We start from the raw sequence: 26,234 nt of genomic DNA, 5'->3' as shown, positions 1-26,234 counted from the left end.
GGCTGGAACACACATTGAGCATGTTTTAAAAAGCCGAAAATGTAAATATAGCCACGTGAGGCAACATTAAACAATTAGTTTTATTTGAAAAAATATTTTATTTTTATTTTATTTGTACAAAAATGATTTTGTACACTTGTGATACTTTTACTGTATATATATATATATAGATATATATAGAGAGATAGAGAGAATATAATTATTATTTATTTTTTTTGTTATTTATTTTTTTATTATGTTGTGGACAGGCACGAAGTTCTACCGGGAAAGTGACGTAGTTCCGGCGGGGTCCTGACTATTAAACACTTTTCGCGCCAACATTGAAAGAGCAGTTTCTGCGTCTGGTCCAGCACAATAATATTAAAAATCGCTTTCATTGAAAAACAAAGCAAAGAAAAGCTATCGAATCAAAATGACAGGTAAGATCAGCAGCAAGTTAGTACAAATGCTAGGCTAGTTTTTCACTCCGTTGAATAAACCATAGTTGCAAGTTAAATGAGAAATGTAAGTCGCTGCAGTTCCTGCTAGACCAAGACGCTTGAATCTGTTTTCTAGCTAAATATATTTCCTTTTGCCGCACTAAATACGAAATAATATATAGAGGTTTAATACATTGCTGAATTTGTATATAGTATGTTCCTGTACTTTATCTGATCATATATTTTATATGTGCATGATTTTAAGCGAGTTATTCTCAACTGTGTTATAAAATATATAACACCGTTATTTGATATACTATTGTACTTTATGGAATATGTGCGTAAAATGTCCATACTTTGGTTTTACCATTCTTATGTGTGTGTGTGTGTGTGTGTGTGTGTGTATAAATAGTATAACGTTACATTGCATCTAATTTGAATAAAAATGTGTTCTTCGGGCAAACCATGATGAAAAAAAAGTGTAATAACTTTGCAACATTTTCATTAGAATATTTCATAGGAATATTGACATACATCCTGATTGACATGCCGTTTGTCCTGGTGTCCTCTACATGTATGAAAATTATGCACTATTTCATAACAAAAAGTCGTATAGTTTTATGAGATGTTTGACAACTTTATCATATTGCCTTAAGAGAGCAAAATTTAATCATTCTGTCAGTATCAGTCATTTTTAAGGAGAGGGAGTGTTTATGATCCAACCTAAAACTGGCATGTAGGGTCTCAAAGAAATTCACTAAATAATGATGTCATCTACAGAGGACAAAAGTAAATAAAGCCTATATATTTGTATGGTATATTATACATGATCCTTCAAAACTATTCATATAAATGTAGTGTTTGCTGAATGTGTGTGTGTGTATATAAATATGAGCATATTATAATGTTATGCTTTTAATGTATGTAATTCGATTAAATGAATCCGTGTTCATATGTCTGTCATTAGAGGAGGAGAATCTGGACATGTTGCTGTCTTTATTTGCGGAGAGTGAGGGACAGGAACAGGAGACTCCGGCCGCTGGAGAGGGCAGTGACAATCTGGACGACCTCTTCGATGACGATGATGATGATGGTGATCCCTATATTGAGCTGGAGGAGGAAGGTGAAGATGATGTGGCGCCTGGGAACTCCAGCTCAGCTGAAGGGGACAGTGACTTGAATAAGTCCAAGGAAGATCTGGAAGGTAGAGCTCTGTAGTTATTCTAGGCATGATTAGAGATGTGCAGGTTATGCACGTATTGTGTGCTGATCATGAGTGTGTTTGTCTCTCAGCCGAGCTGAAATTAATGCAGCAGAAGATGCAAAAACTACAGCAGCAGCTGGAGGCCTCGCAGAAAACCACACCGCCTGAAAACAAACCCTCCGTCCAGAGACAGACAAGCACTAAGTCCTTAACAGTACCTCAGGGGGGGTTGAAAAGTCCCCCACCAACAGGACGGGAGAGCGATTGCTCTCCTTCATCAGATGTCACAGGAAAGCTGAAAAACAAGCAGAGGACGGCCCACCACACCAAAGCAGGTAAATGTTACAGTGACTCTTTTTGCTTTCAAAAATCGAAATGTTTGCAATATATTAAAATCATATGAATTACATTTTTTGTAAACAAGCCACTTCAGTAAGCTGGGCTTCTTCTGGCCAGAGTATGATCGACTTGCCATCTCAGCCAGTAAGAGACACTGCGAAAGTAAACCGCACGTTGAAGTCTCCGCCCCCTCTCAAGACTCCTCCCACTGTGTGTCAGGCCACGCCCCGTCAATCGGTCAGTCCAGGGGTTGCCGTGGAGAAGTTCTCAGGTCTCAGACTCAGGTCAGTGTACTGTAAATTGGGCTCGTTGAAACTGTTAATAATGCTATAATTGATTTTATTATATGGAAAACAAATTATTTAAATTACACTTCATATGCTGGTTTGCAGTGGTGGACAGTAACGGAGTAGCTTTACTTCGTTACTGTACTTAAGTACATTTTTCAAGTATCTGTACTTTACCGGAGTAGTTTTATTTTGAGTGACTTTTACTTTTACTTCACTATATTCCAAAGCATAAAATCGTACTTGTAACTTCACTACATTTCATAAAACATATCGTTACTCCCTATAATATATCACGTGCTCCGACACGCAGAAGCGGTGTCTGATTCATCATGAACGAACTGAGTCTTTTCAAAATAAACTTTTAAATCGGATCGTGAATCGCACCAAATGATTCGTTTAGGAATTAGAATGATCCGATTGCAGCAGCTGTTCTGGAGTCTACCACTCACTGATTCAAATGAACCGTTTAGTGCGAGTCTCCAGAAGTAAGAACCGGGAGATCTTGTGAGCGCGCGCGTGCGTCTGATGTTGCTAAAAGTAAGTTATTAATGTTGAAATTTAGGATTAATTATTGTAACCGAAAATCATATTTAGGTCAAAATTGTCAGTTGTTTGGGAACTAAATCCGTTGTAAAGAGTGATCTATTTAAGCCCACTGAAATGTTCGAGTGCAGACGATGCAGACACACCAATTTTAGGTAAAAAAAAAAAAAAAAACTTTAAATAACAGATTAAGTACAATAACTCATGCACGTTCAAATTCCCCGCTGCCCTAATGTTAAACAGTTTTATTAAAATGTCCTATGTGACGTCTGTTTTTATATTGTTTATCAACAGTAACGTTATACATATGTATATTGTTTGGATTAACTAGAAGAGTAGACAGACATAAATGTTTATTCATAACCGTACTGAAAATAAGTAAATATGGTTAGCTGATGCTAACTGTCTAGCTAAGATTTTTAATTTTTTATAATGTCCAAATATTTTTATTCAACCACATATATATGTAGTATATGTAGTGTATGTAGATTACATCTGGTTAGAAAAGAAAGGATGTGATGTTCAGAACATGGTAACTACAGTAATTATCAAAGTGGGAAGAGATGCACCCCGTTTGGCCAGGGGTGTTTTTAAACCACAGACAAGGTTTGAGAAAGAAAAAATCATTATGAAAATATAATTATATTTTCCTTAATGTTCTTCCTAACTTCAGGCCTTATTATCATGTCATATATAGAGTTACAGTACAGACCAAAAGTTTGGACACACCTTCTCATTCAAAGAGTTTTCTTTATTTTCATGACTATGAAAATTGTAGATTCACACTGAAGGCATCAAAACTATGAATTAACACATGTGGAATTATATACATAACAAAAAAGTGTGAAACAACTGAAAATATGTCATATTGTAGGTTCTTCAAAGTAGCCACCTTTTGCTTTGATTCCTGCTTTGCACACTCTTGGCTTTCTCTTGATGAGCTTCAAGAGGTAGTCACCTGAAATGGTCTTCAACAGTCTTGAAGGAGTTCCCGAGAGATGCTTAGCACTTGTTGGCCCTTTTGCCTTCTGTCTGCGGTCCAGCTCACCCCTAAACCATCTCGATTGGGTTCAGGTCCGGTGACTGTGGAGGCCAGGTCATCTGCAGCACCCCATCACTCTCCTTCTTGGTCAAATAGCCCTTGATGCCTTCAGTGTGATTCTACAATTTTCATAGTCATGAAAATAAAGAAACCTCTTTGAATGAGAAGGTGTGTCCAAACTTTTGGTCTGTACTGTAACTTTGATGTTCTGTAAAACAACAAACTTTAAAATACTTTCTTCTTACTGGTGAAAATCAGATGGTCATCTCTGTTTTCTCTCAGGTACATCACAGTGTAAGCTTCACAGTTAACATCACTCTCATCAGCGTAGTCCATATCAACAACAAAAATATATCTTGACTCCATATAGTGGTTATTTTGGAAAAAACCCCGGGTATTTTGAGCAGTAGGATTATAAAAAGAATATGTGCTAATATAAAATTAAATTAAGTAGCCTATATAAAATTGCAAACATCTATCTTTCAGTACTTTTTTACTTAAGTACACAAAAAATCGAGTACTTTTGTACTTTCACTTGAGTAAGATGGAAAAAGGAGTACATTTACTCTTACTGAAGTAATATTTTATTATATGTATCTGTACTTTTACTCAAGTACTTGACTTGTGTACTTCGTCCACCACTGCTGGTTTGGTGCTGAAGAAATATCTCATTATTATCAATATTGAAAAAAAATTTTTTTTTTTGTTTCTTAAGCAATAAGCTTTCATTGTAAAGTTTGCGGTAAGATAAAAAAAAAAAAAATTGAAATAATTTTATTTTGCGAAGATGCATTAAATTGACAGTAAAGATATTTATAATGTTTCAAAACATTTGTTCTTTAGAAATCTCTATTCTGAAATGATGTAATGTATTATAGTTTCCACAAATGTTATTAACAAGTACTATACTTATTACTGAAGCACCAATAATTATGTTTAATAATTGAGCAGCATATTAGAATGATTTCTGAAGGATCACGTGACATTTGAAGATTAATGATGCAGAAAATTCAGCTTAGACATCACAGAATAAATTGGATTTCAAAATATATCAAAATAGAAAAATTTGTGATTTTAAATTGTACAATATTACGGTTTTGACTTTATTTTTCACCAAATAAATGCAGGCTTGGTGAGCATAACAGGCTTCTTAAAAAAACATTTAAATAATCATAATTATTTCAGACTTTTGACCAGTAGTGTAAATATGTATTTGAGATTTTCTTATTATTGAAAAACACTGTTATATTTCCCTGTAGGAAACCACGCTTGTCTTCCATAGACATTGAGCAAAAAATGGCCAACCGCAGACTGATCAAGCTCTCTCAGTTGCCCGATCGACTGGCCAGGGACAATTTAGAGAACAGCGACTGGGTCACTTTTGCAGTGCTGATAAATAAAATTACCCCACAGAGCAAAAACAATGTAAGTGATCATCATTCGCGAGATCTCGTATCCTGTATATGGATTATATGATCTGTATTTAATTATTTGCATGTATTATATGTTTTTGTAGGGGAAAACCTTCAGCATCTGGAAGCTGAATGATCTTCATAATTTGGAAGTGAATGTGTCTCTCTTCCTGTTCGGGTCTGTTCACACGGATCTGTGGAAGACTGACACTGGGACAGTGATTGGCATCCTCAATCCCAACCCAATGAAGAACAAGGATGGTTCCAGTGAGGTTTGTGTAGAAACCTCTCAGTAATTTATATTTTAGAACAATACTAATCATTCATTTTGACTCTTTGCATCCTTAATTGAACAAAACCAAAATAATATTACGGTAACCACTAGTAAAGTCTAATAAGTTTTGATCACATTAGCTGAAATGGAAAGACATTTAAGAGACAAAAAAAATAACAGAACAACTGAAATAAAACTGCTGTTAATTTTATAAAATAACATAAAATTCCGTTTGCATTCCCTTTCCAACCGATCAAATCCCGATGCATGAAAAGTCCCATCCTTGATTATTACCTGCTGAGTATTGTTTTGCTGTCACATTTATGGAAGTAAAATGCAAACGGAATTTAATGTTATTTTTTACAATCAACAGCAGTTTTATAAAAAAAAAAAAAATTGTCTCTTAAAAGGTCTTTCCATTTCAGCTAATGTCATCAAGACTTATTATACTTTGAATTTATAATAAACTGTCATATAGAGACCTTGATTCATAATCTAAATAATTATTATTACTGTAATACAAACCAAGAGTGATAAACAAAGCCCTGGCATACTGGTGTTATTGTGAATTATTATTATTATTATTATTATTATTATTATTATTAATTTATTTATTCAAATAAAGCTTAAGTAAAATATAAATATTTAAATCCCTATTTTTTTCAAAATAAATTGAAGTTGACATCTGAAAAATTACTAATACTTAAAAGGAATAATTAAAATGAAAGTTTTTGTAAATAAAAAAACTGACTTTAGTATACAAAAAATACTAAAGTTTAAATTAAAATTCTAAATCTTATTAAATACTATAATACATAAATAATAATAAAGTAACAGTATAAATACTAAAATAATATTTTGCATAACCCCTTTTTATTTATAAATATTTTATGGAAGTGAAATGGGTTTTCAACATTTCATGTTCATTTAAATGACCGTAATTGTTATTTGTTGTTTTCTCCAGGTCTGCCTGACAGTGGATCACCCACAGAAGGTCCTTATAGTGGGAGAAGCCATGGACTTTGGCACTTGCAAGGCTAAAAAGAAGAATGGAGACTCTTGCACTCAGCTAGTCAACTTAGTGAGTTCCCATGTCTAAACCTCATGCTTCACTGCAGCTATTCACAGTTGGCCAATTCATTGCTCCTGTTTGCTTTAACAGTATGAATGCCAGTACTGCCAGTACCACGTTAAAGCCCAGTACAAGAAAATTAGCTCGAAAAGGGCAGAGCTTCAGTCCAGCTTCACAGGCTCCGCCCCTGGCAAAGGAAGGGGGCGGGGCAGTTTGAAGGAGCGCCTGTGCAAATCTGACTTCCACTACGGGGGCATGTCCTCACTCGCCTGTGCGCCCTCAATGTGAGTTCACTGCCTTTTTTTATGACCGTCACCTCCCTTTAAATCCACCCACACCCTAAAATTATTGCATGAATCTTTTTATTTTGACAGGTCTGCTCCACAGCCAAAGAAACAACCCACTATACAGTCTGTTTTGGCATCCATCCCAACAAAGAAACTTGGTAAACATCTTGTTTCCTACATTTGTATTTTTTTCACATGCTAATTTTATGCTGGTGTTTTCTAATCAAGTCTTCCTTCACGTAGTTCTGGATTCAGGTGAGGTGTCGGGCTGTTCAGATGACTTCAGAGGCCTGATATCTATGCCCACACCTGGAGCTCTTAATATTAAAAAGCATTTAGGACAAGCCAAGAATACAGGTAATTTTAAAGGAATAATTCATCCAAAAATGTAACTTCTGTCACCATTAACTCACCCTGATGTTGTTTCAAACCTTTCAGAAAACGTTTAAGTCTAATTTACACTTGTGCATATTCAAACCATCATACCAGATTCGACGTCGCTGTTGGTTTTCATGCATTTCATGTCATTTGAGCACTACCAGTTCTAATAAATATGAATGTTCTCTGGTGTTGCTGTACTGTTTTGGGCCACCAGATGTCTGCCGAATGCCACCCCACAATTATCATTCAAAGAAATAAACCAAAAGCAAGCACATTTGTGTCACAGAAATATAAGAAAAGTTTCTGTGAATCTTTTGCAAAGGTCTTAAGTTACACAAATAAAGCTATTAAATGGAACAGAAAGTCCTACATTAGTATTAAATGTTGCATGCACTGCAAAAAGTGCATTTTGTTTTTATCTAAACATCCCTAAATCAGTATTTACTTGCGATGCAAATGAAACATGAAGTCATGTTTTCTGAGAAATTGAACACAATGTGCACAGCCTCAGTGCATACTAATAACCCTGTTAATTGAATCTCCGACTTGCCTTTATTTAATCTAGCTGTTGCAGGATCTTCAGTTCAGTCTATATCTGCGTCCGATCTTCTAAAGCAGCAGAAAGAAGAGCTTCAGCAGAGAATATTGGCTCGAAAGAAGAGGGCGGAAGAGATTCAGAAGAGGTGAGAAGGTGTTTGTTCTTGTTAATGGTGCTTTGACTACTCATTTGTTTTGCGATGCAGTTGGAAGCTTATTCATTGTTTAGTGTTTCAGTATTGAGTCCGTTGGGTTGATTTGTAGTCTCTAACTTCTGTAAACTGCAAATCCTTTATGCTTATGATAAAGACCTTTAACCTGTCCATATAGCATATGTACTAAAATATTAAGTCTTCTCTACCCAGGGTGCTCCAGAGTAGTGCTCCATCCCGGCCAAATGTAAGCAGGGGTCCCTTGCTCTCCCCGAAAGCAGCCTCGCAGGTTCAGAAAGGGTCACCTGGCCTCACGTCTTGTCTCTCAGGCCCTCCTGTGCCCACTCTAGGCCGTGGCTTTTCAGAAGGAGAAGACATCCTCCTTGATACATCTCCACCTTCATCAAAGAGCCTCTCTGCCGCAAAGGTATTCTTTCGGGAAAGTGCTCCATTATTTCTTAAAGAATATTTCCAGTTTCAGAACATTTTGTTGTGGTGTAATCTTTTTTTTTTTTAAGCAGAATTTGATTTAAATTAAGTGTTACTAATAAAGTGTTTTTATTATATAATTTTTACAAACTAATATTAATACATGTAAAACCTTAATTTATTCAATTAACAAACCTACAAAAAAAATGTTCTTTATTTGACAAATTAAAGACATTTGTTTTAAAAATAATTATGGATCTCAATTAAGAAAACTAATATTATTTATTTATATATAGAAATAATTTATTTATTTAGATATAAATTTATATATTTTTATTTTTAAATTTGTTATTTTATTATTATTAAATGTAAATAAAAAATAATTTTTGTGCCAAATTATTGCAATAAGAATCATCTATGCTCTAATGCGTCTTTTAATTTTTTATTAAAAACTACAGCTGTCAATAGATTCAAATAACTCTGACTAAACTCCTGATTTCCAGCCTCAGTAAAGCAGTAATTCTGTAAAAATCAATATGTTAGTTGATATATTTTTAGACTTTATATCTATACTCCGGTCACTAGTTTGAGAACCCTCAATCTAATTGATGCTTTCAGGAAGGATTCCAGCACAAACAGTAAATCGGTTTATAATAGCTACTGTTTATTTTTGCTTAGTTGGCGGCAGTGAGGAAGCTCCAAGCTAAAGGCTCAGTCATCGTTAAAGATGACCCGAATGCTGTAAAACGCAAGCGAATCAATGGTGATGACATCACAGAGCGAGTGGTGCGTAGTCTCTCCACACCGACAGGTACAGACATTCTCATCAGTTTTATTATTGTCTCTTTACCTGCTTGTTTTTTCCTCAGTTGCACTTATTCTTCTAAAAATTAATCTGCAGTATCAGATGAAAATTCAGTCGGTGAGGAGGAGGAGCCAGCTCAGAAAAAGAGGCGGGAACAGCAAGAGTATATCCAATCGGAGGAGTTTCAGCGTATCCTCAACGCCAAGTCCTCAAACTCATGGATGATGGGAGAGGTGTGAATTTTGGCTGAACATCAGTGCATGTGTGTTTTGATATAAATGTCAGTGCTTTGATGTATGGTGATGTCACAGTGGGTGGGCGGAGCTTGCATTTGATTTGAAAAGCGATCGCCGTAATCTTGCCAGATGGCTTTATTTGCTTTGGATTCTGAAGTGTTTCTTTTGTAGTATGCGATATGAAATGATGCCCAGGTGGAGTTTGCTTGCATGTTTGACAAAATGTCTTCTGTCTAGATTGAGGAACAGGCCATGCAGGAGTATTTTGAGCCGCTGGTGCAAAAAGAGAAGATGGAGGAGAAGATGAGGAGCATCCGGGAGATGAAGTGTCGAGCCGTAACCTGTAGAACCGTAAGGCAACAAATTTGCAACTAAAGAGACTCTGTATCTATCCTTCATGCGGAGTAATCCATTAATTACATAATTCAATTTTTCTGTCAAAAACAGCACTGGACGCGTTTTTAGAGTTCAAGTGAAAATCCCTTTTGAGTAAATAAGTGTCTCATTCAGATCCTTACAAAAACAGAGCGATTTCTTCTGGATCATTAGAAGCTAATCAGTATTTATTTACAGCAAGTCGTAATAACAAACCAATTTTGAACATAATTTGTGACGTAAAACTTCAATAAATGTTGTTTAAGAGGAACAAAAGGGCAAATAAACCTCTCTAAGATGCTAATTATACAATTATGTGGTTTTGGACTTTTTCCACCTGGAAATCACGGCCTGTTTATGTGGTTTAGTTCATGAGCCCTTCTCGCCCGCAGTGTAAATACACCCACTTTAAACCAGCGGACCGCTGTGTGGAAGAGAAACACGACTACCAATGGCACGACGCCGTCAAACGCTTCTTCAAATGCCCCTGCGGCCAGAGAAAGATCTGCCTGGCACGGATGCCACATGGAGCCTGCAGGTGACGGGACACAGCAGCACCTCTATTGCCTTAAATATATTACATTATATAACATTAATACTTGACTGTCAGTTTAATATTTACTGTATATAGTAATATAAATTTTACTTTCCATTTCAGCCATTGTGGCCTTTTTAAGTGGGAAAGAGATGGCATGTTAAAGGTACAGTTTACATTGTTTACTGTTTTTCTTATTTCAACCCCTTGATTCTGATGCTGGATTACTGTATTTGTAATGTGTTTATTACAATTTGGATTATGTCTTTCAATGGCGTGTTGGGAATCTGATTATGTCAGCATGTGTTTGGTAACTCAATGTCTCGCAAGTTTTGACATGTCTCTCATTTTCACAGGAGAAAAAGGGACCCAAAATAGGAGGGGAACTACTGTTGCCCCGCGGAGAGGAACAGTCCAAGTTCCTCAACAGTTTAAAGTAGAGTCAGCCGTCCCGTGTGTGGCCTGAGCCCAGTCTGACATGGAAGAGGACCCTTGGATCATGTCTTCAGAATCAGAAAGGGACTTCAGCGTTATATTTGGTCAATGTTAAATGTCATTTTAGTAACTTAGTGCTTGTATGCGGCCTATAAATGTTGTTTTAAGTTAAGCTATCAAGTCTTTTTAAATGTAAATATTCTTATGTACTGTTATTTTAATTTTAAACTTTTATATCCACCATGTGAAGTGGCACATCTGAATTAAACCATACTGAGTGAATTTGCCGTGTTTTACAGACTTTATATGAATGTTCTCATTGATTTGATCAGAGCAGTATATATATATATTTATTATTATTTTATTTTATTTTTTTTTATTTTTTTAAAGATGGGGCAAAAGTCAGGTCTTCCTTTTTTTATTTTTTTTAATAGTTTTTTTATATATATTATATAATTATGGTTGGTACATTTTATATCAAATTCTCACTAATGTGGAAAATGAAAAGAGCTTTATTCACACTTCAGTAAAGACCAAAAGTTATTAAAAATGGAGGTCAGATGACAGCTGGATGTAATTACTGAACAAGGAAATAAGGAGTTGCTCTTGGAAAAAAGCTTAAAATCACAAACTGATCATGAATGTTTTGATAAAGAATCCAATAATAAAGTAAAGATAAGCAATTAGATTAAATTGTCACATTTCAAAGCAAACCCTTTTATTATAGATGTGTTAAGAGGATTTAATCTGTAAGTGCTTATGAATAATAGAATAATTACATTATGTAGTGAAAGTATTCCTCAAACAATAGTTATCTGCTTTCCAAGGCACTGCACGTGCTTGTATGTGTTCAGACGTAGTAGCGGTGGCGTTGAGGGTATCGTGGGTACTGCCCATCATAGTGGAATTGTCTCCACTGCTCGTTCTTCTCTCTGGTCCTCTCGTACTGTTCTGTTGATGCAAAGACAGACAACGGCTAGAATTGGATCAATTCCTCAAAGACTTTTATATCTTAAATGACAAAAGGTAACAATTTTTTTTTAAAGGAACAGTACACACAAAAATAACAAATTGCTGATAATGTACTCACCCTAAGGCCATCCAAGATGTAGATGAGTTTTTCTTCATCAGAACAGATTTGGAAAACTTTTGCATTACAGTACATCACTTGCTCACCAGTGGATCATTGAATGGGTGCCGTCAGAATCCAAACAGCTGATTAAAACATCACAATAATGCACAAGCAATACACATAACTCGGGTTTCTTTTTTACTTCAAACCATCGCGTCCGGCTAAAATACAAATCTTCTATTCATGATATTGCTTTCTTCACCGAAAATTTAATCTTGAGAAATACGCACAGAAGTGATGATTTAAAGTTAAATCACCTTGATTATTTGACACAACAGCTTTTTTTTTCAGAAGACATTAATTGATGTAGTGACGTGGATTACCGTATTTTCCGGGTTATGAGTCACACTTTTTTTCATAGTTTGGCTGGTCCTGCAACTTATAGTCAGGTGCAACTTATTTACCAAAAGTAATTTGGCATGAACCAAGAGAATGAACCAATAGAAAACATTACCGTCTACAGTCGCGAGAGGGTGCTCTATGATGCTCATTGCTCCTGTAGTCTACACTGAAGACATAGAGCGCCCTCTCGTGGCTGTGGACGGTAATGTTTTCTCTTGGTTCTAAATAAATGCGACTTATAGTCCAGTGCGACTTAGATGTTTTTTTCCTCATCATGATGTATTTTTGGACTGATGCAACTTATCCTCAGGTGTGACTTATAGTCCGAAAAATACGGTACTTGTGAATTGTGATGTTTTAAACACCTGTTTTGGCAGTTACTTTGACGGCACCCATTGGTGAGCAAGTGATGCTAAATTTCACCAAATTTGTTCTGATTAAGAAACAAACTCATCTACCTCTTGGATGGCCTGAGGGTGAGTAAATATTTAGCAAATTAATTTTTTTAAGTAATCTATAGCATAAAATAAATTTAGTAATAGTTTCCACCAATTTACTGTGGTAGCATGGTATTAGCTATGATTATCATCAAAAAGGAATTTAAATCTATTATGTTATTTATGTAGAAATTATCATAACTATGGAACTTTAGCTAGAACTATGAACTATGGTTGCCATGGTAAGGAATCATTCATAAACTAATCTTCCTCATCAGTGTGTTCGGAACAATAAAATTTTTTTGTTAAATTGAATCAACTGTGCTTTCAAAACACCGAACTAATGTCACTTATCTAATGTACTGGATAGAAACAGGGTGCCTGAGAGGCGCAGAGCCGCTGCTGTCATCAGCCTCTTATTAGTCTGGGAACTCAATCCTGTAGAGGGTTTGATCTGGAAGCCAAGAGAATCAGACCGGGAGATCAGTCTCACCATCGCGCTCCTCCTCTAAATAGTTCTCGTGTTTGTTGTTTTGTTCCTCTAAGAGCTCTCTCATTCGTTGGTTTGTAGCCATCTTCACCCTCTGCTCCGCTAAAAGTTGGTGAAAAAACAGCATTGATTTTAGTATACAATAATAACATGTAAATGAGATGCCATTTTAAAATATATTTTCATGTTTTCTCTTATCCTCCCCAAAGCTTTTTTATTTGATTAAAAATACTGAAATAATGTGAAATATCATTTAAATTAGACGATTTCTATTTTAAAATAGGATTTATAGCGTGCCACATGATCCTTCAGGAATCATTCCAATATGCCTCTCCTAAGAATAGTTTGAAATGTATTAGAAATGGAAATATTTGACCAATATGGGTTTTCAATAGCACTTTCACATGTTTGCTACATTCTTGTTTAAAAAGCATTAATTGACAAAGCTTTCAGTAGTTTAGAAATAACGAGCCAATGCTGATCATCTAAAAATGGACACACATCAGGTAAAATTGCTTTGAGGTTTCGTGAAACATCATACAAGAGCAGTTAAGCAACTACAATCGTTGCAGTCTTGCATGTTTTCAGGTTGCTCTCATGTCCAACATAAACAGGTTAAAGGGTGACGCCTACTCCCAGCTGACAGCAGCGCACAGATATTAGCAAAATGAGGGCCAAAAACAATCTGTTTCGCGCTCTCTCTCTTTCTCCACAATGAGGGAGGTTAGTTCAGCTCATGTCTGCACATTCCTCTTTCAAGCCCTAAAATACACTAAAGTAAAACTTTTCCATGCCTTCACTGCTGCAGTCATAGACTGACCGGGTAAAAGACAGCCTGATGCCGTTTGGACGAGTGTCCACATGTATGTGTGTGTCTGTGGGAGAGAGAGAACACTGCTCCATATTGTCCTGTTGGACCTTCTAGCCCAGTGTTTTTGACTCTTGAATCTCCCACCGTCAAAGATAATAGTCAAACATGTTTTCTATGGATTTTTTTACTTGAAATTCTGTGACTGAAAGGTAATTGTGATTTCACAATCCCACAATTCTGACAATTTTTTTTTCCACAAAATTTCAAGATATTAATTTACAATTATTAATTAAGAATTTTGAGTAAAGGTTGCAATTACCTCTTTAAGTTTCCATAAATTAATGTATTTTCTTCAATAAAAAAAAAAAAATTATAATTATGTGGGCTTGAGAAATATAATAGGTTGTACATGTTAGATGTTGTACATCTATCTTTTATTATTATAGTTTTTTCTTTTAGAAAGACTGATAGTATTTTTTTTTTTTTTTTTTGTAAAATGTACTCAAGTCTTTGTTTTATTGGTAACACTTTTTACAATCATGTGTCATTTGGTAAGATTAAAGTATTAACTAACACAAATGAACAATTACAATATTTATTAATCTTTGTTAATGTTAGTTAATAAAGATACAGTCGTTCATGTTAGTTTACAGTGCAATTTGGGTACAGCAACTTGTAATTTTAATAATGGATTGGTAAATGCTGAAATTAACTAGTTAAGATTAATAAATGCATTAGAAGTATTCTTTATTCTTCGTTTAACTTAAGTAGTTAACTAAAGAACCTTATTATAAAGTGTTAACTCCTAGTGTTCCTCCTAGTTAATTTGCTCAGTTAACACTTATTATATCTGAGAGAATGATGTTAAAGAAGTCTGTTCACTCATTTCTTCACATCTGTATCCTATTGCGGTGGGCATTAGCATAAATTAAATGTGAATATAATTTTAATAGGAGATTACTTAAATTTGATTTTAAGATCCTTAATTGGTAAACTACATATTAGGAGTGTAATTGTCTCTTTTGATTAAACCTATAATGATTATGAGAAAAGCAGAGCTGAGATGGAAAACATTAGGGCCGTTTTACTGCACTCACCATAGTACTCTTCATAAGATCTCGGGGATCTGCGACCGCGGCGTTTGAAGAAGTTTGAGGCATCAGAAGCTGGCATGAAAACTTGTTTAGGTGCTCCTGCTAAAACAATGTAGTTAGAGGAGGGACTGCTTTTTTAATTTGGAGTGTGTTAGTGAGTGTGTGTTATACTCACTTTGAGCTTCACTGTCTTTTCCATCTCTAACGGCTGCACTTTCAACCCTGGCCAGAACTAAAGGGAGAGAAAGTTTTCCTTTTTACAGTTGTTTTTTTTTTTTTTTTTGTCTGGTCTTTGAAAAATTCTAATGATTTGAAATATAGCTCATATCATATACTGTGCGTGAAATGCGTTTCACATATGTGATTCTTATAGTTAAAGAACATCAAGAAATAAATGAAAGCTTTGAATATATTGACCAAAGGGGGAAAATATATACAATTTTAAGTACCATAGTTGTACCTTGTTTTTTAGTACTATTGAGCATTTTGGACATGCATCTTTAGAAATACCATGTAAACACTATGGTATATGAGTGTTGCAATCATTTAGTACCATGGCATCTTAAATCACACAATACTGTTTTACAGTGGTAAATAGGATGCTACAAAAAAAATTTACTTTCTATTTTAATATTTGCAACATAAATTTCATAAAACTTTTTTACCCATCTAAATGAGTTGTCATGAACAACGACTGTTTTTATGTAAAGCAAATATTTAAAATATTTAATTGAGAAAAAAATGTATCCCCAAAGTAATGATAGGTAATAGGTACTCACCAATTAGAATGAGGATGGTGGGCAGCAGTGTGAGTAGGAGGGTATGAGTCCTGGCCATCCTTCAGAAGATGAGTGTGTCTTATGCAGATATCAGAACCACAGCAAAGGGTCTTGAGATCTTATAGTGTTTGTGTGTGAGTGAGAGAAAAGGAGAAGAGGGAAGGCAATTTAAAGGAGGGGGAGCTGAAATTTCACTGGCCCAGGGGAACGCAGGAGGAGCGAGAGAGGAAGACATGGACCCCAGAACACACCCATTGATCAGTCCTTAGTTGTGCATAACAGCCTTAATCATCACTGACTGTTACTGACCAAACTTTTAGATCTGGCAGGTTTACAGTTTAGCCTCAGGTTTCCATTCCAATTAAGAAAAGAAAATGATCAAGTTTGTGTGATGGATTCTTCAAGCAGCTACTCAACAGGATTAAGACCATCTGTCTATCTATCCATCTGTCTGTCTCTCTGTCTGTCTTTCTGTAGTTCTATCAGTCTGTCTGTAGATCTGTCTGTCTGTTTGTCTGCGTATGTCTGTCTATCAATTTGCCTGTCTGTAGACCTATCTACATGTCTGTCTGTCTGTAGTTTTATCTATATTTACCTGTCTATCGGTCTGTCTGTAGATCTGTCTGTCTGACTAGATCTATCTGTTTGTCTTTCTGTAGAAATGTCTATCTGTCTGTAGATCTGTCTGTCTGTAGTTATATATATATATATATATATATATATATATATATATATATATATATATACACACCAGTCTGTCTGTAGTGCCGTCTGTCTGCAGATCTGTATCTCTGTAGAAATGTCTGTGTCTGTAGATCTGTCTGTCTGTAGGTCTGTCTGACTAGATCTATCTGTCTGTCTGTAGATCTGACTGTCTGTAGAAATGTCTATCTGTCTGTGTGACTGCAGATCTGTCTGTCTATCTTTCTGTCTGTCTGTAGTCTATCTGTATTTACCTGTCTGTAGATCTGTCTGTCTGACTATATCTGTGTCTGTCTGTTTGTCTGGCTGTAGAAAGTCTGTCTGTTTGTGTGTAGAGCTGTTCTATCTATATTTACGGTTCTGTCTGTCTGTTAATCTGTCTGTCTTTAGAAATATCAGTCATCTGTAGAAATGTCTGTGTCTGCAGATCTGTATGTCTGTGTGTTTGTAGATCTGTCTATCTGACTAGATTTATCTGTAGCTGTCTATTTGTCTGTCTGTAGGAATGTCTGTGTCTGTAGAAATGTCTGTCTGCAGGTCAGTCTGTCTGTCTATCTATCTATCTGTAGTTCTATCTATTTTTACCTGTCTATACGTCTGTCTGTAGATCTATCTGTCTTTAGTTCTATCGGTCTGTCTGTAGATTTATCTGTCTGTCTGTCTATCTTTCTAATAATCTATAAATATCATCTCTGTTCAACAATAATATATCTATAAACTGACAATTTTTGTGTGAAAATGTTCAAAACTTTCCAGCATTAGAATAATTCCGCAGAATGTGTAATAAAAACTGTTTTATGCGTGACTGTGTGTGCCACACATGGCATTGGTTACCAAGAGTGTCAGATATTTTCCTGCTCCGAGGCCAGTGAGAGTTCTGTTTGAGAGTCAAATCCTGTGTCCAAATATGCATACTTCACTTCTAAAAGAATGCAAACAACATCACTGCATCTGCAGAGATGTGGGATCATTGGAAAATTTAATATCCCATGAGGACGATGGTGCAGAGGCCACCAAATAAAGATAAAGAAAAGTTGTTCCTTTTTTTTTGTCAAATTGTACTTAATATCCAAGTTATTATTATTATTTTTGTATCTGACAAAATACATCCAGGTCAAAGGTGACTGTCATATATTATTTATACTTCACACCTTAAGAACATTCTTTAACATCAAATGAGAGGCCCACCTGGAGTCAGGCTTCGATGTTTATATTATTATACACAAGTATATTCAGTTAGTCTTCAGCTAGTCTGTCGGGAATTGGGGAAGTTGTGGCCTAGTGGTTAGAGAGTTTGACTCCTAACCCTAGGGTTGTGGGTTTGAATCTCAGCTGGCAAAAACACAACTGAGGTGCCCTTGAGCAAAGCATCGAACCCCCAACTGCTCCTGAATGTCACGTCACTTTCAGAAAGACAATGTCAGGTAATGAGAAACAGACATGCTGAGAGAGAGAGTGAAGTTAAAGCTATATGTCACTCCTTAGAATGGCTTCTGTCTCCATTTCTCAATGCTTATCAAAGTATATCAGTGTCATTCAGGAAATCGTGCATATTATTTGCCCTTTCGGGGTTGGTTTGGCTATAGGGTGTGCATGTGCATTTATGAGACATTTTTCCATGCTGTGTAAATGGATGTCTGGATACCATCCAGTTATTTTATTTGGTTCCAAATCTCCATAAGGCAGCTACCCCAGGAAATATAATGATCCCAGCCATTTTCCACAACACACACACAGCATGTGAAATACTATTCCAGGCATAAGATGATTTTTTTACAACGGTACTTCAATTAAAAACAGCCTCTCCATTCTGGAGAATCACTCTTTCCCAAGATGACACCCATTAAGTGTAAAATTGGGTTCCCTCTCAAAGGAATTGCTCACAAAACCTTTTACTAACCCTCATGTAGTTCCAGATCCATACTTATTATCCTCTATATGAGGATGGAGTAACACTTACTCAGATCTCATTTGCTCTTGTGTATATTCAAAAGTGGTTTGTTTTGGGCCACTTGGTATCATACATAACAATGTTGTTGTACTATTATTAGTCACTTTCGGAGCTTGAGAGCCCATTTCCTTTCAATGTATGGAACAGAGCAGCATGAACATTCTGCTAAACATCTTCAAACAGGTTTGGAATGACATGAGAGGGTCAATAAATGTTAACAGAATTTAATGGTTTGGGTGAACTATCACTTTAATCTCAATCTAGTGAATTACCCAGGGCAATTTCTCACCACTTCATCTTACTGTTTATTTCTGTGGAAGTTGTTGATAGGGTGTGGTTTGAATTGGTCTGAGGGAGTTTGTACCATGGACCACTTTAAATAGACTAAATAACCACTTATTCAGTGCACTTACTGTACCTTTTCTACTAAAAGCAATTTGGTTTCAATGGAGACCGCAGTCTGGGCACATATGGTATTTATTATATGTGCGTATGCCGAGAGAGAAACAAACAAGCATTCTTGGCTGCTTTTAAAATGCCCATTTATTCTGCTTTTAATCAGCACGATCAAGGAATTGGATTGCAGTTAGTTGGTAAATATATATAAATAGATTGTGTATTTTGCTCACATCTGTTAAATCGAGGTTGGAAAACCACTCTTGCTTTATATCACACAACATACTAAACACAAAATTCCCATTACATTTGTGGTAAAACATTAGTGTTCACATATTAAACTTTATCAGTGATAATTTTATTTAAAATATACGTGTGTTTATTTACATTAAGCAAAATTATGTGGTAGAAACTTTGAATTTTATTAATTAGATTATAACTCAAAAAGCACTGTTATTGTCAAGGCAAAATTACTATTACTGTAGTGTCATTAAGTTTAATAGGCATGTTTAGACCTGATCTGATGTTGATCAAACATGTAAATCTATTCAATATTGCAGAATTAATAGTAAAATACATTTGCCTCCTATTCTTTCGAAACCATCATTTCCATTAGCATGTAGTTGGATCTTAGATATGTCAAATAATGGAGGCTGATTAAGTTCTCTGCTGTACCCAGTTATACATTTCCCAGTGTCCGCTCTGAACTCGAATTCTGATCCAAGTACTTCAACATAAGCAATAACCTCAATAATTACTTGCAGGAATCACTCTCACGAACACCTGAAGTATCAATCCAAGACGATGAATTCCCAGTGTTCTTACATTGTTTAAAGAACATTCCTCACCAAAGTCCATTGATGCTAATGTTACAGTGTCTGGCTTTCATTAATATTAGTAGATGGGTATCAGAAGAACTGCTTTTCCCAGGCACAGATGGCAATTCAGAAAGCATGAGCCATGATTTCTTCCCTACAGTGCCACCTGATGGCCAAGGTTTGTACTTTCAGTGAAAGCATATTTAATTTATAGTTTTTAGGGCAATTGTTTAATAATTAACAGCAAAGCTCAGGTGTCATGCATACAGAACAAACACTTATACGTTGAACCCGAATGCAATGAAAAAACACATGTGTGCATGAAAGTAACACTCCATTTGACTGTTAACACACCTGAAATGTGATTGTATCATCAACTCCATACTTCTTAGCAGCAAGTTAATTTTATGCATTTAGCAGGTGCTTTTATCCAAAACAGTGTATAGTGAATTCATGCTAACTTTTTTTACCTAAGATGTTTTTCCAGGGAATCGATCCCATAACCTTGCGCTCCATATGCAATGCTCTACCACTTGAGCCAGTACATTAGTAGTCAGAGCTTGCATAGTGACAGGAGATAGCCTTAAATAAATGCAAACAAATTCAAATCTAATACTTTTGTGCATCTAAATCATCAATTTTCAAGTTTTCAATCAGCCCTTTGGTTTTATTTTACAGCTGTTTTAAAACTCAACATCTTGCATCAGTAAGAAACAGAATGTCTGATAGGAGTAATTCATTCAAAATGTTAAATTACCTAGAAATTAACTCTCACTCAGTCCATCTGAGATATACTTGTGTTTGTGTCTTCTTTGGAGCAGATTTGGAGAAATGCAGTGGTCTGAAGTTAAAAACGTCTTGATGGATTTTACAAGATGGATTTTTTTTCTTGATGGATTTTTGCAGCCTTTCACTTCACAAGACATTAACTGAAGGACTGGAGTGATGTGTAACATTTAGATTTTTTGTATCAGCTGTTTGGACTCTCATTCTGACGGCACCCATTCACTGCAGAGGATCTATTGGTGAGCAAGTGATGTGATGCAACATTTCTCCAAATCTGCTCTTATGAAGAAACAAACTCATCTGCATCTCTGTAAGCAATGCTATTTAAATAAACCATTTGATGACTATATACTGTAAATGCTACATTAAAAATGTACAGTTAATCCAGATATTATGCTTAATATTCTTATCTTTTGATTGTTGCAGTTAGTTAGTTCATTGTAAAATCTAAATATATAATTTTAAACTATATTTAATGAAAAACTTTCAAAGGCAACCACATACATTAGGCAAGGCAAGTTTATTTATATAGCTCATTTCATACACAAAGGGAATTCAATGTGCGTTAAAGCATTTAAGATACAGAAATTAAATACAGTGCCTACAACCATAAAATGTGAAATATTTTTTTCAGAGTTTTGTATTTAACAAAATAATGAACTGCTGAACACTGAATGTAAAATAAATGTATTATTGTTTGTAAATTCCAAACAATGTGGTTGCAAATAGGTTTTGATGATTTAAACTGATCAATATAAAATTCTTTTGAAATGATGGTAAGCCAAATCTTAAAATAAGCCATCAAATACATCAAGCAATATTTGGATTATTATTGCAAACTACTTTTATTTTTATGAAATATTGAATTGCTCAGACAGTGTTTGCATTTAACAACCATTCAAGACGAGAAGAAGAAATCGTGCTCGTTTTGCATCTGTTCACGGAATATAGCATTAGCCTTCTCCACTTTCTCAGTTGTGTTGAGAAACTTATTCAGCAGAGCTCTGTAGTGTTTCTCAGGATGGCCGCCCATATTTTCTACCTTCCAAGTGTAGTAGGCATTGGTTGAAGGAGTGTTAAGATTTTTAGCCAGCCAAACCCAGAGTCTAGCGCAGGGCAGAAGACCCACGGCAAAGTACAGCGGCTCTTCATTCTCCATCAGGTTTCTGTAGAATGAAAGGTACTTCCTCATAGCTGGGGTTTGCTCAATGGAAGGCTCACCCTGTGGAAATGAGATTATAAACCATCTTCAAGGAATTAGGAAACCAAAGCTTGAAACTGTTCATTGATCTTATTCTTACCTTGAAGAAATATTGTTTGAGCATAAAATTGCCAAACCTTTGGTAACTTGAGTATCTACCATTAAAGAAGTCCTTGAGGTTATTAGGCAGAGTTAAAGTTGCGCTAATTTTTTTCAACATATCAGCCACTTTCAGTACATAGTTAAGATCTTGGATGGTGAAGTTGATATATCTCTCTGCCTTCAGGCTGCCGTTCTGCATTTGCATCAGGAAGTCCCCTCGGATCGTCTTATGGGCGATGTCTATATTGCTCTCCCAGATAAACTCATAAACGTCCTCCACAGATTTCATTTCCAAACTGTTACTAGGACAGTTACAGATTGTGTACCTGTTATACACACAAACCATTTTTAATATGAATTCTTAGACAAGAGAATTGGTGTTAGATGAGACTGTTCAGTACGACCTATCATGCATTTCTAAAAAATCAACTGGCCTGGGAAAATCAACAAAAGCCGTTATATTAGGATCCTCATTTAGATTACAAATGAAACTATTTTTTATATTTGTGTCCTGTTCATGAGTCTAAAAACAACATCTAATCACGCAAAAGTTGCTGTGTAATAAAAAATGTAACATTAAGACCTTACCTAAAATATGTGAAAGAAAAACATAGAAAGGCCGCGGTCTTCATGTTTCTTGTGTCTTGATGTGCTTTTCTCTTCAATTCTTCAACTTGCCCAACCTAAACCAAGCACTACAGCTTCCACGAAGAGACAGTTTTAACTACAGTATCCGCGTTTATTGCGTAATAACGAATCAAGCCGGCTTTTTACTTTCATGTTTGAAATTGAAAGATGCAGACTAAGTTCATAGGTCAGGTTTTAGGGAACTTCTACAGAAACGGAAAAGTGGGTGGAACCAGAATTACAGGATGTGGTACAACAGAGATGCCAGAGAAAAAAAGTTTAGTGTTTTGTAAAATCTTTGGTAAAATGTTTATATTTTTAAATAAGGCAAACTATTTCCTCACACATGTTTGTGCAGTTTATCAGAACAATATATTGCACAGATTCTCTTGTGCATGTAAAAACCATAGACTGTATAAAAACTGGTCAAAACTGATGCTCCTTGCACTGGTTGGAATTTTGTAGAAAATATGGAAAAATAAAATACACCATAAAAGTGATTGTAATTTCAGCTGTAAAAGACTGCAAAATTTCTACTGTAAAAAAATGTTTAATTAATATATATACAGTGAATACCTGTTAAATATCTAATGGGACATTTCATGTAATTTTTGGTGAAAAATCATTTCCAGAATTTTTTCTTAATTTATACTGTTAATATTTGTTTTCTATTTATATGTTATCATATGCTGTTAAATTACTGTTGCATTTTTATTTAATCTTATATGTTTTTTTTAAATTATTACACTGAAAATTAGTATCCTTAAAAATAATCAATTTTTTTTTTTTTATATAATTAAAAATGAATGCAAGAATGCAATATCAGACATAATAGAAGAGATTTTTATTGTTGATGGGTGTACACACATTGAATAGACCAGAATTATATTTCTGTTTAAATGGGCTGTGGACATACAATTGTTTATGATTAAAAACATTAAATTAGACTTGGATAAAATATTACATTATTTTTAAATAATTAAATATTGCATACTAACCATAAAATATTTAAACAAATACATCCAACAATATTTTAAAAATACTTGAAATAATTGGGAATGTTGAGTTGCTCAGACAGCAGACTATTTGCAACACTTCTCTTTAACAACCATTCAAGACGAGAAGAAGAAATCGTGCTCGTTTTGCATCTGTGCACGGAATACAGCATTAGCCTTCTCCACTTTCTCAGTTGTGTTGAGAAACTTATTCAGCAGAGCTCTGTAGTGTTTCTCAGGATGGCCGCCCATATTGTCCACCTTCCAAGTGTAGTAGGCATTGATTGGAGGAGTGCTGAGATTTTTAGCCAGCCAAACCCAGAGTCTAGCGCAGGGCAGAAGACCCACGGCAAAGTACAGCGGCTCTTCATTCTCCATCAGGTTTCTGTAGAATGAAAGGTACTTCTTCATAGCTGGAGTTTGCTCAATGGGAGGCTCACCCTGTGGAGTATAAAGTATTTTCAGTGATTTCAGAAGCAACTTGAAATTTTTTAAGTCTTCGTTTTTCTATTCTTACCTTGAAAAAATATTGTTTGAGAATTAAGTTTGCAAAACTTTTGTAGCTCGAGTATCTGCCTTTCATGAAGTCCCTGATGTCATTGGGCTGAGCTACTTTGGCACTCATTCTCTTCAACATCTTGGTGACTTTCAGTAGATAGCTGATGTCCTGGATGGTGAAGTTGACGTATCGCTCTGCCTGCAGGCTGCCGTTCTCCATTTGTCTCAGGAAGTCCAACCTGATAGTCTTATTGGCGATGTCTTTATTCTTCTCCCACAGATGTTCATACACATCATCCACTGCCAGACTGGAACTACAACAGAAAACATGTGAATTATAATACAACCATATCTCAGATCTGCACAAATCATCACTGAAGAGAAGCAGAGCAACGGTTCATTACAACTTTGCACATATTTATAACTCGTAAAATGTTGAAAAACTTGTGGTATCATGAAAATGGATCATCAGGACTCACCTAAAACCTAAGAAGCAGAGACACAGGAGGGTCGAGGTCTTCATGTTTCTTGGATCTTGTAGTGAACTCGTCTTCAGCTCTTATCTGTAAATCCTGATTGCTATCTTCAGTGAGCCAGTCTTTTATAGTGGCAGTTTATTAGCTAATGCACAATTGTGGCAATGGATGATGATGGTAACATCACCGGATTTAGTATCTGTCTGCACATCAATTCCCCATTTGTGAAATACTTTTTAGCTCATTCCGAAACCTTGCAAGATTGCATCTCTGTTGAGTTCCTGTTTTAGATCTATCTATCTATCTATCTATCTATCTATCTATCTATCTATCTATCTATCTATCTATCTATCTATCTATCTATCTATCTATCTATCTATCTATCTATCTATCTATTATCTATCTATCTATCTATCTATCTATCTATCTATCTATCTATCTATCTATCTATCTATCTATCTATCTATCTATCTATCTATCTATCTATCTATCTATCTTTGAAATACTTTTTAGCTCATTCCAAAACCTTGCAAGATTGCATCTCTGTTGAGTTCCTGTTCTAGATTGATCTATCTATCTATCTATCTATCTATCTATCTATCTATCTATCTATCTATCTATCTATCTATCTATCTATCTATCTATCTATCTATCTATCTATCTATCTATCTATCTATCTATCTTTGAAATACTTTTTAGCTCATTCCAAAACCTTGCAAGATTGCATCTCTGTTGAGTTCCTGTTCTAGATCTATCTATCTATCTATCTATCTATCTATCTATCTATCTATCTATCTATCTATCTATCTATCTATCTATCTATCTATCTATCTATCTATCTATCTATCTATCTATCTATCTATCTATCTATCTATCTATCTATCTATCTATCTCACTGTAAAATGTAATGTTGACTTTACTTAGAAAAAGTGAGGAAACCGACTGCCTTAAAATTTCTAAGTAGTGTGTTAATTTTAAGTTTGCATAACATAAAACAGTTTGTACAGAAAACTTGTTAATAAAGTATACTGAAGTACTGTTGACTTAAAATAATTCGTTGTGTTAACTTTTTATAAATGTTCACATTACTTGGAAAATATTAGGAAACTGATTGCCTTAAAATTAACAAGTAAGCTAAACTAAAAACAATAAGACAAAAAGCAACAACTGAACGGTTGTAAAAAATGTTATTGTCTACAGGTATTACAGTGTTTCAAAACAACGTCATTCAAGCACGGCTAAATTGTAAATATATATTATTATTTTTTTTTTTTACTTTTTTTTTTTTACAAAGGACTAATACTTTTTGATGCGCAAAAAGCACCAAACATCTGCAATGCAAGTTCAACTATATAAAAAAACTAACAAGGATCCTGACTGTTTGACAGTCTTTGAGCTGAAACTAACATTCAACATCAGTTTATTGGAAAAGTTTATTAAATTACATTTTTAGTGTGATGTGACATACAGCTAAGTATGGTGACCCATACTCAGAATCTGTGTTCTTCATTTAACCCATCCAAAGTTAACACACACAAAGCAGTGAACACACTCCAGGGTACCTCAGTCATGGTATTGCCGGACCGAGACTCAAACCAACAACCTCAGGGTTAGGAAGCAAACTCTCTAACCACTAGGCCACAACTTCCCTGTGACTTTTTAAAAAAGTTTCACAATATAACATTGTTCTAAGAGTAGAAAAACATTTTTAACTAAGATTCAACAATGTATAACTTCAATTCAAATAATTTTAAGTTTTTAATTGAGTGTATATGATTTGCTTAAATACACTTTCATGATTTTTTTTAATATGTTTTAAGTTTTGGTTAC

General features: G+C 35.1%; 4 protein-coding genes across 5 annotated transcripts; 1 reads left to right on the top strand and 3 right to left on the bottom strand.

Annotated features, from left to right (window-relative positions):
• The first annotated feature begins 275 nt into the window (after positions 1-275).
• Positions 276-11,050, top strand: mcm10 (minichromosome maintenance 10 replication initiation factor). Its single transcript, XM_026209391.1, has 18 exons — positions 276-419; positions 1,387-1,623; positions 1,713-1,958; positions 2,048-2,246; positions 5,097-5,262; positions 5,354-5,521; positions 6,488-6,604; positions 6,686-6,879; positions 6,970-7,040; positions 7,126-7,239; positions 7,829-7,946; positions 8,166-8,379; positions 9,060-9,192; positions 9,283-9,419; positions 9,660-9,773; positions 10,190-10,335; positions 10,456-10,498; positions 10,689-11,050. The coding sequence occupies exons 1-18, from the start codon at positions 413-415 to the stop codon at positions 10,770-10,772; spliced, it is 2,508 nt and encodes an 835-aa protein (XP_026065176.1). The 5' UTR covers positions 276-412; the 3' UTR covers positions 10,773-11,050.
• A 211-nt stretch (positions 11,051-11,261) lies between these two features.
• On the bottom strand, positions 11,262-16,006 carry LOC113047951 (unique cartilage matrix-associated protein). 2 transcript variants are annotated; one of them, XM_026209392.1, is made up of 5 exons: positions 15,853-16,006; positions 15,249-15,305; positions 15,077-15,175; positions 13,172-13,270; positions 11,262-11,718 (listed from the first exon to the last, which is right to left on the bottom strand). In XM_026209392.1, the coding sequence occupies exons 1-5, from the start codon at positions 15,908-15,910 to the stop codon at positions 11,618-11,620; spliced, it is 414 nt and encodes a 137-aa protein (XP_026065177.1). In that variant the 5' UTR covers positions 15,911-16,006; the 3' UTR covers positions 11,262-11,617. The 2 variants fall into 2 exon arrangements, with proteins under 2 accessions (XP_026065177.1, XP_026065178.1); XM_026209393.1 differs by having other exon boundaries at positions 15,077-15,172.
• Positions 16,007-21,014: 5,008 nt separating this feature from the next.
• On the bottom strand, positions 21,015-22,624 carry LOC113047949 (uncharacterized). The gene is made up of 3 exons (XM_026209390.1): positions 22,397-22,624; positions 21,807-22,134; positions 21,015-21,727 (listed from the first exon to the last, which is right to left on the bottom strand). The coding sequence occupies exons 1-3, from the start codon at positions 22,438-22,440 to the stop codon at positions 21,404-21,406; spliced, it is 696 nt and encodes a 231-aa protein (XP_026065175.1). The 5' UTR covers positions 22,441-22,624; the 3' UTR covers positions 21,015-21,403.
• A 633-nt stretch (positions 22,625-23,257) lies between these two features.
• On the bottom strand, positions 23,258-24,552 carry LOC113048601 (uncharacterized). Its single transcript, XM_026210472.1, has 3 exons — positions 24,408-24,552; positions 23,948-24,242; positions 23,258-23,871 (listed from the first exon to the last, which is right to left on the bottom strand). The coding sequence occupies exons 1-3, from the start codon at positions 24,449-24,451 to the stop codon at positions 23,548-23,550; spliced, it is 663 nt and encodes a 220-aa protein (XP_026066257.1). The 5' UTR covers positions 24,452-24,552; the 3' UTR covers positions 23,258-23,547.
• Positions 24,553-26,234: the final 1,682 nt, after the last annotated feature.

This window comes from Carassius auratus, chromosome 29 (genome assembly GCF_003368295.1).
Source record: "Carassius auratus strain Wakin chromosome 29, ASM336829v1, whole genome shotgun sequence".
Lineage (NCBI taxonomy): Eukaryota > Metazoa > Chordata > Actinopteri > Cypriniformes > Cyprinidae > Carassius > Carassius auratus.
This window is presented reverse-complemented; position numbering and strand designations above follow the sequence as displayed.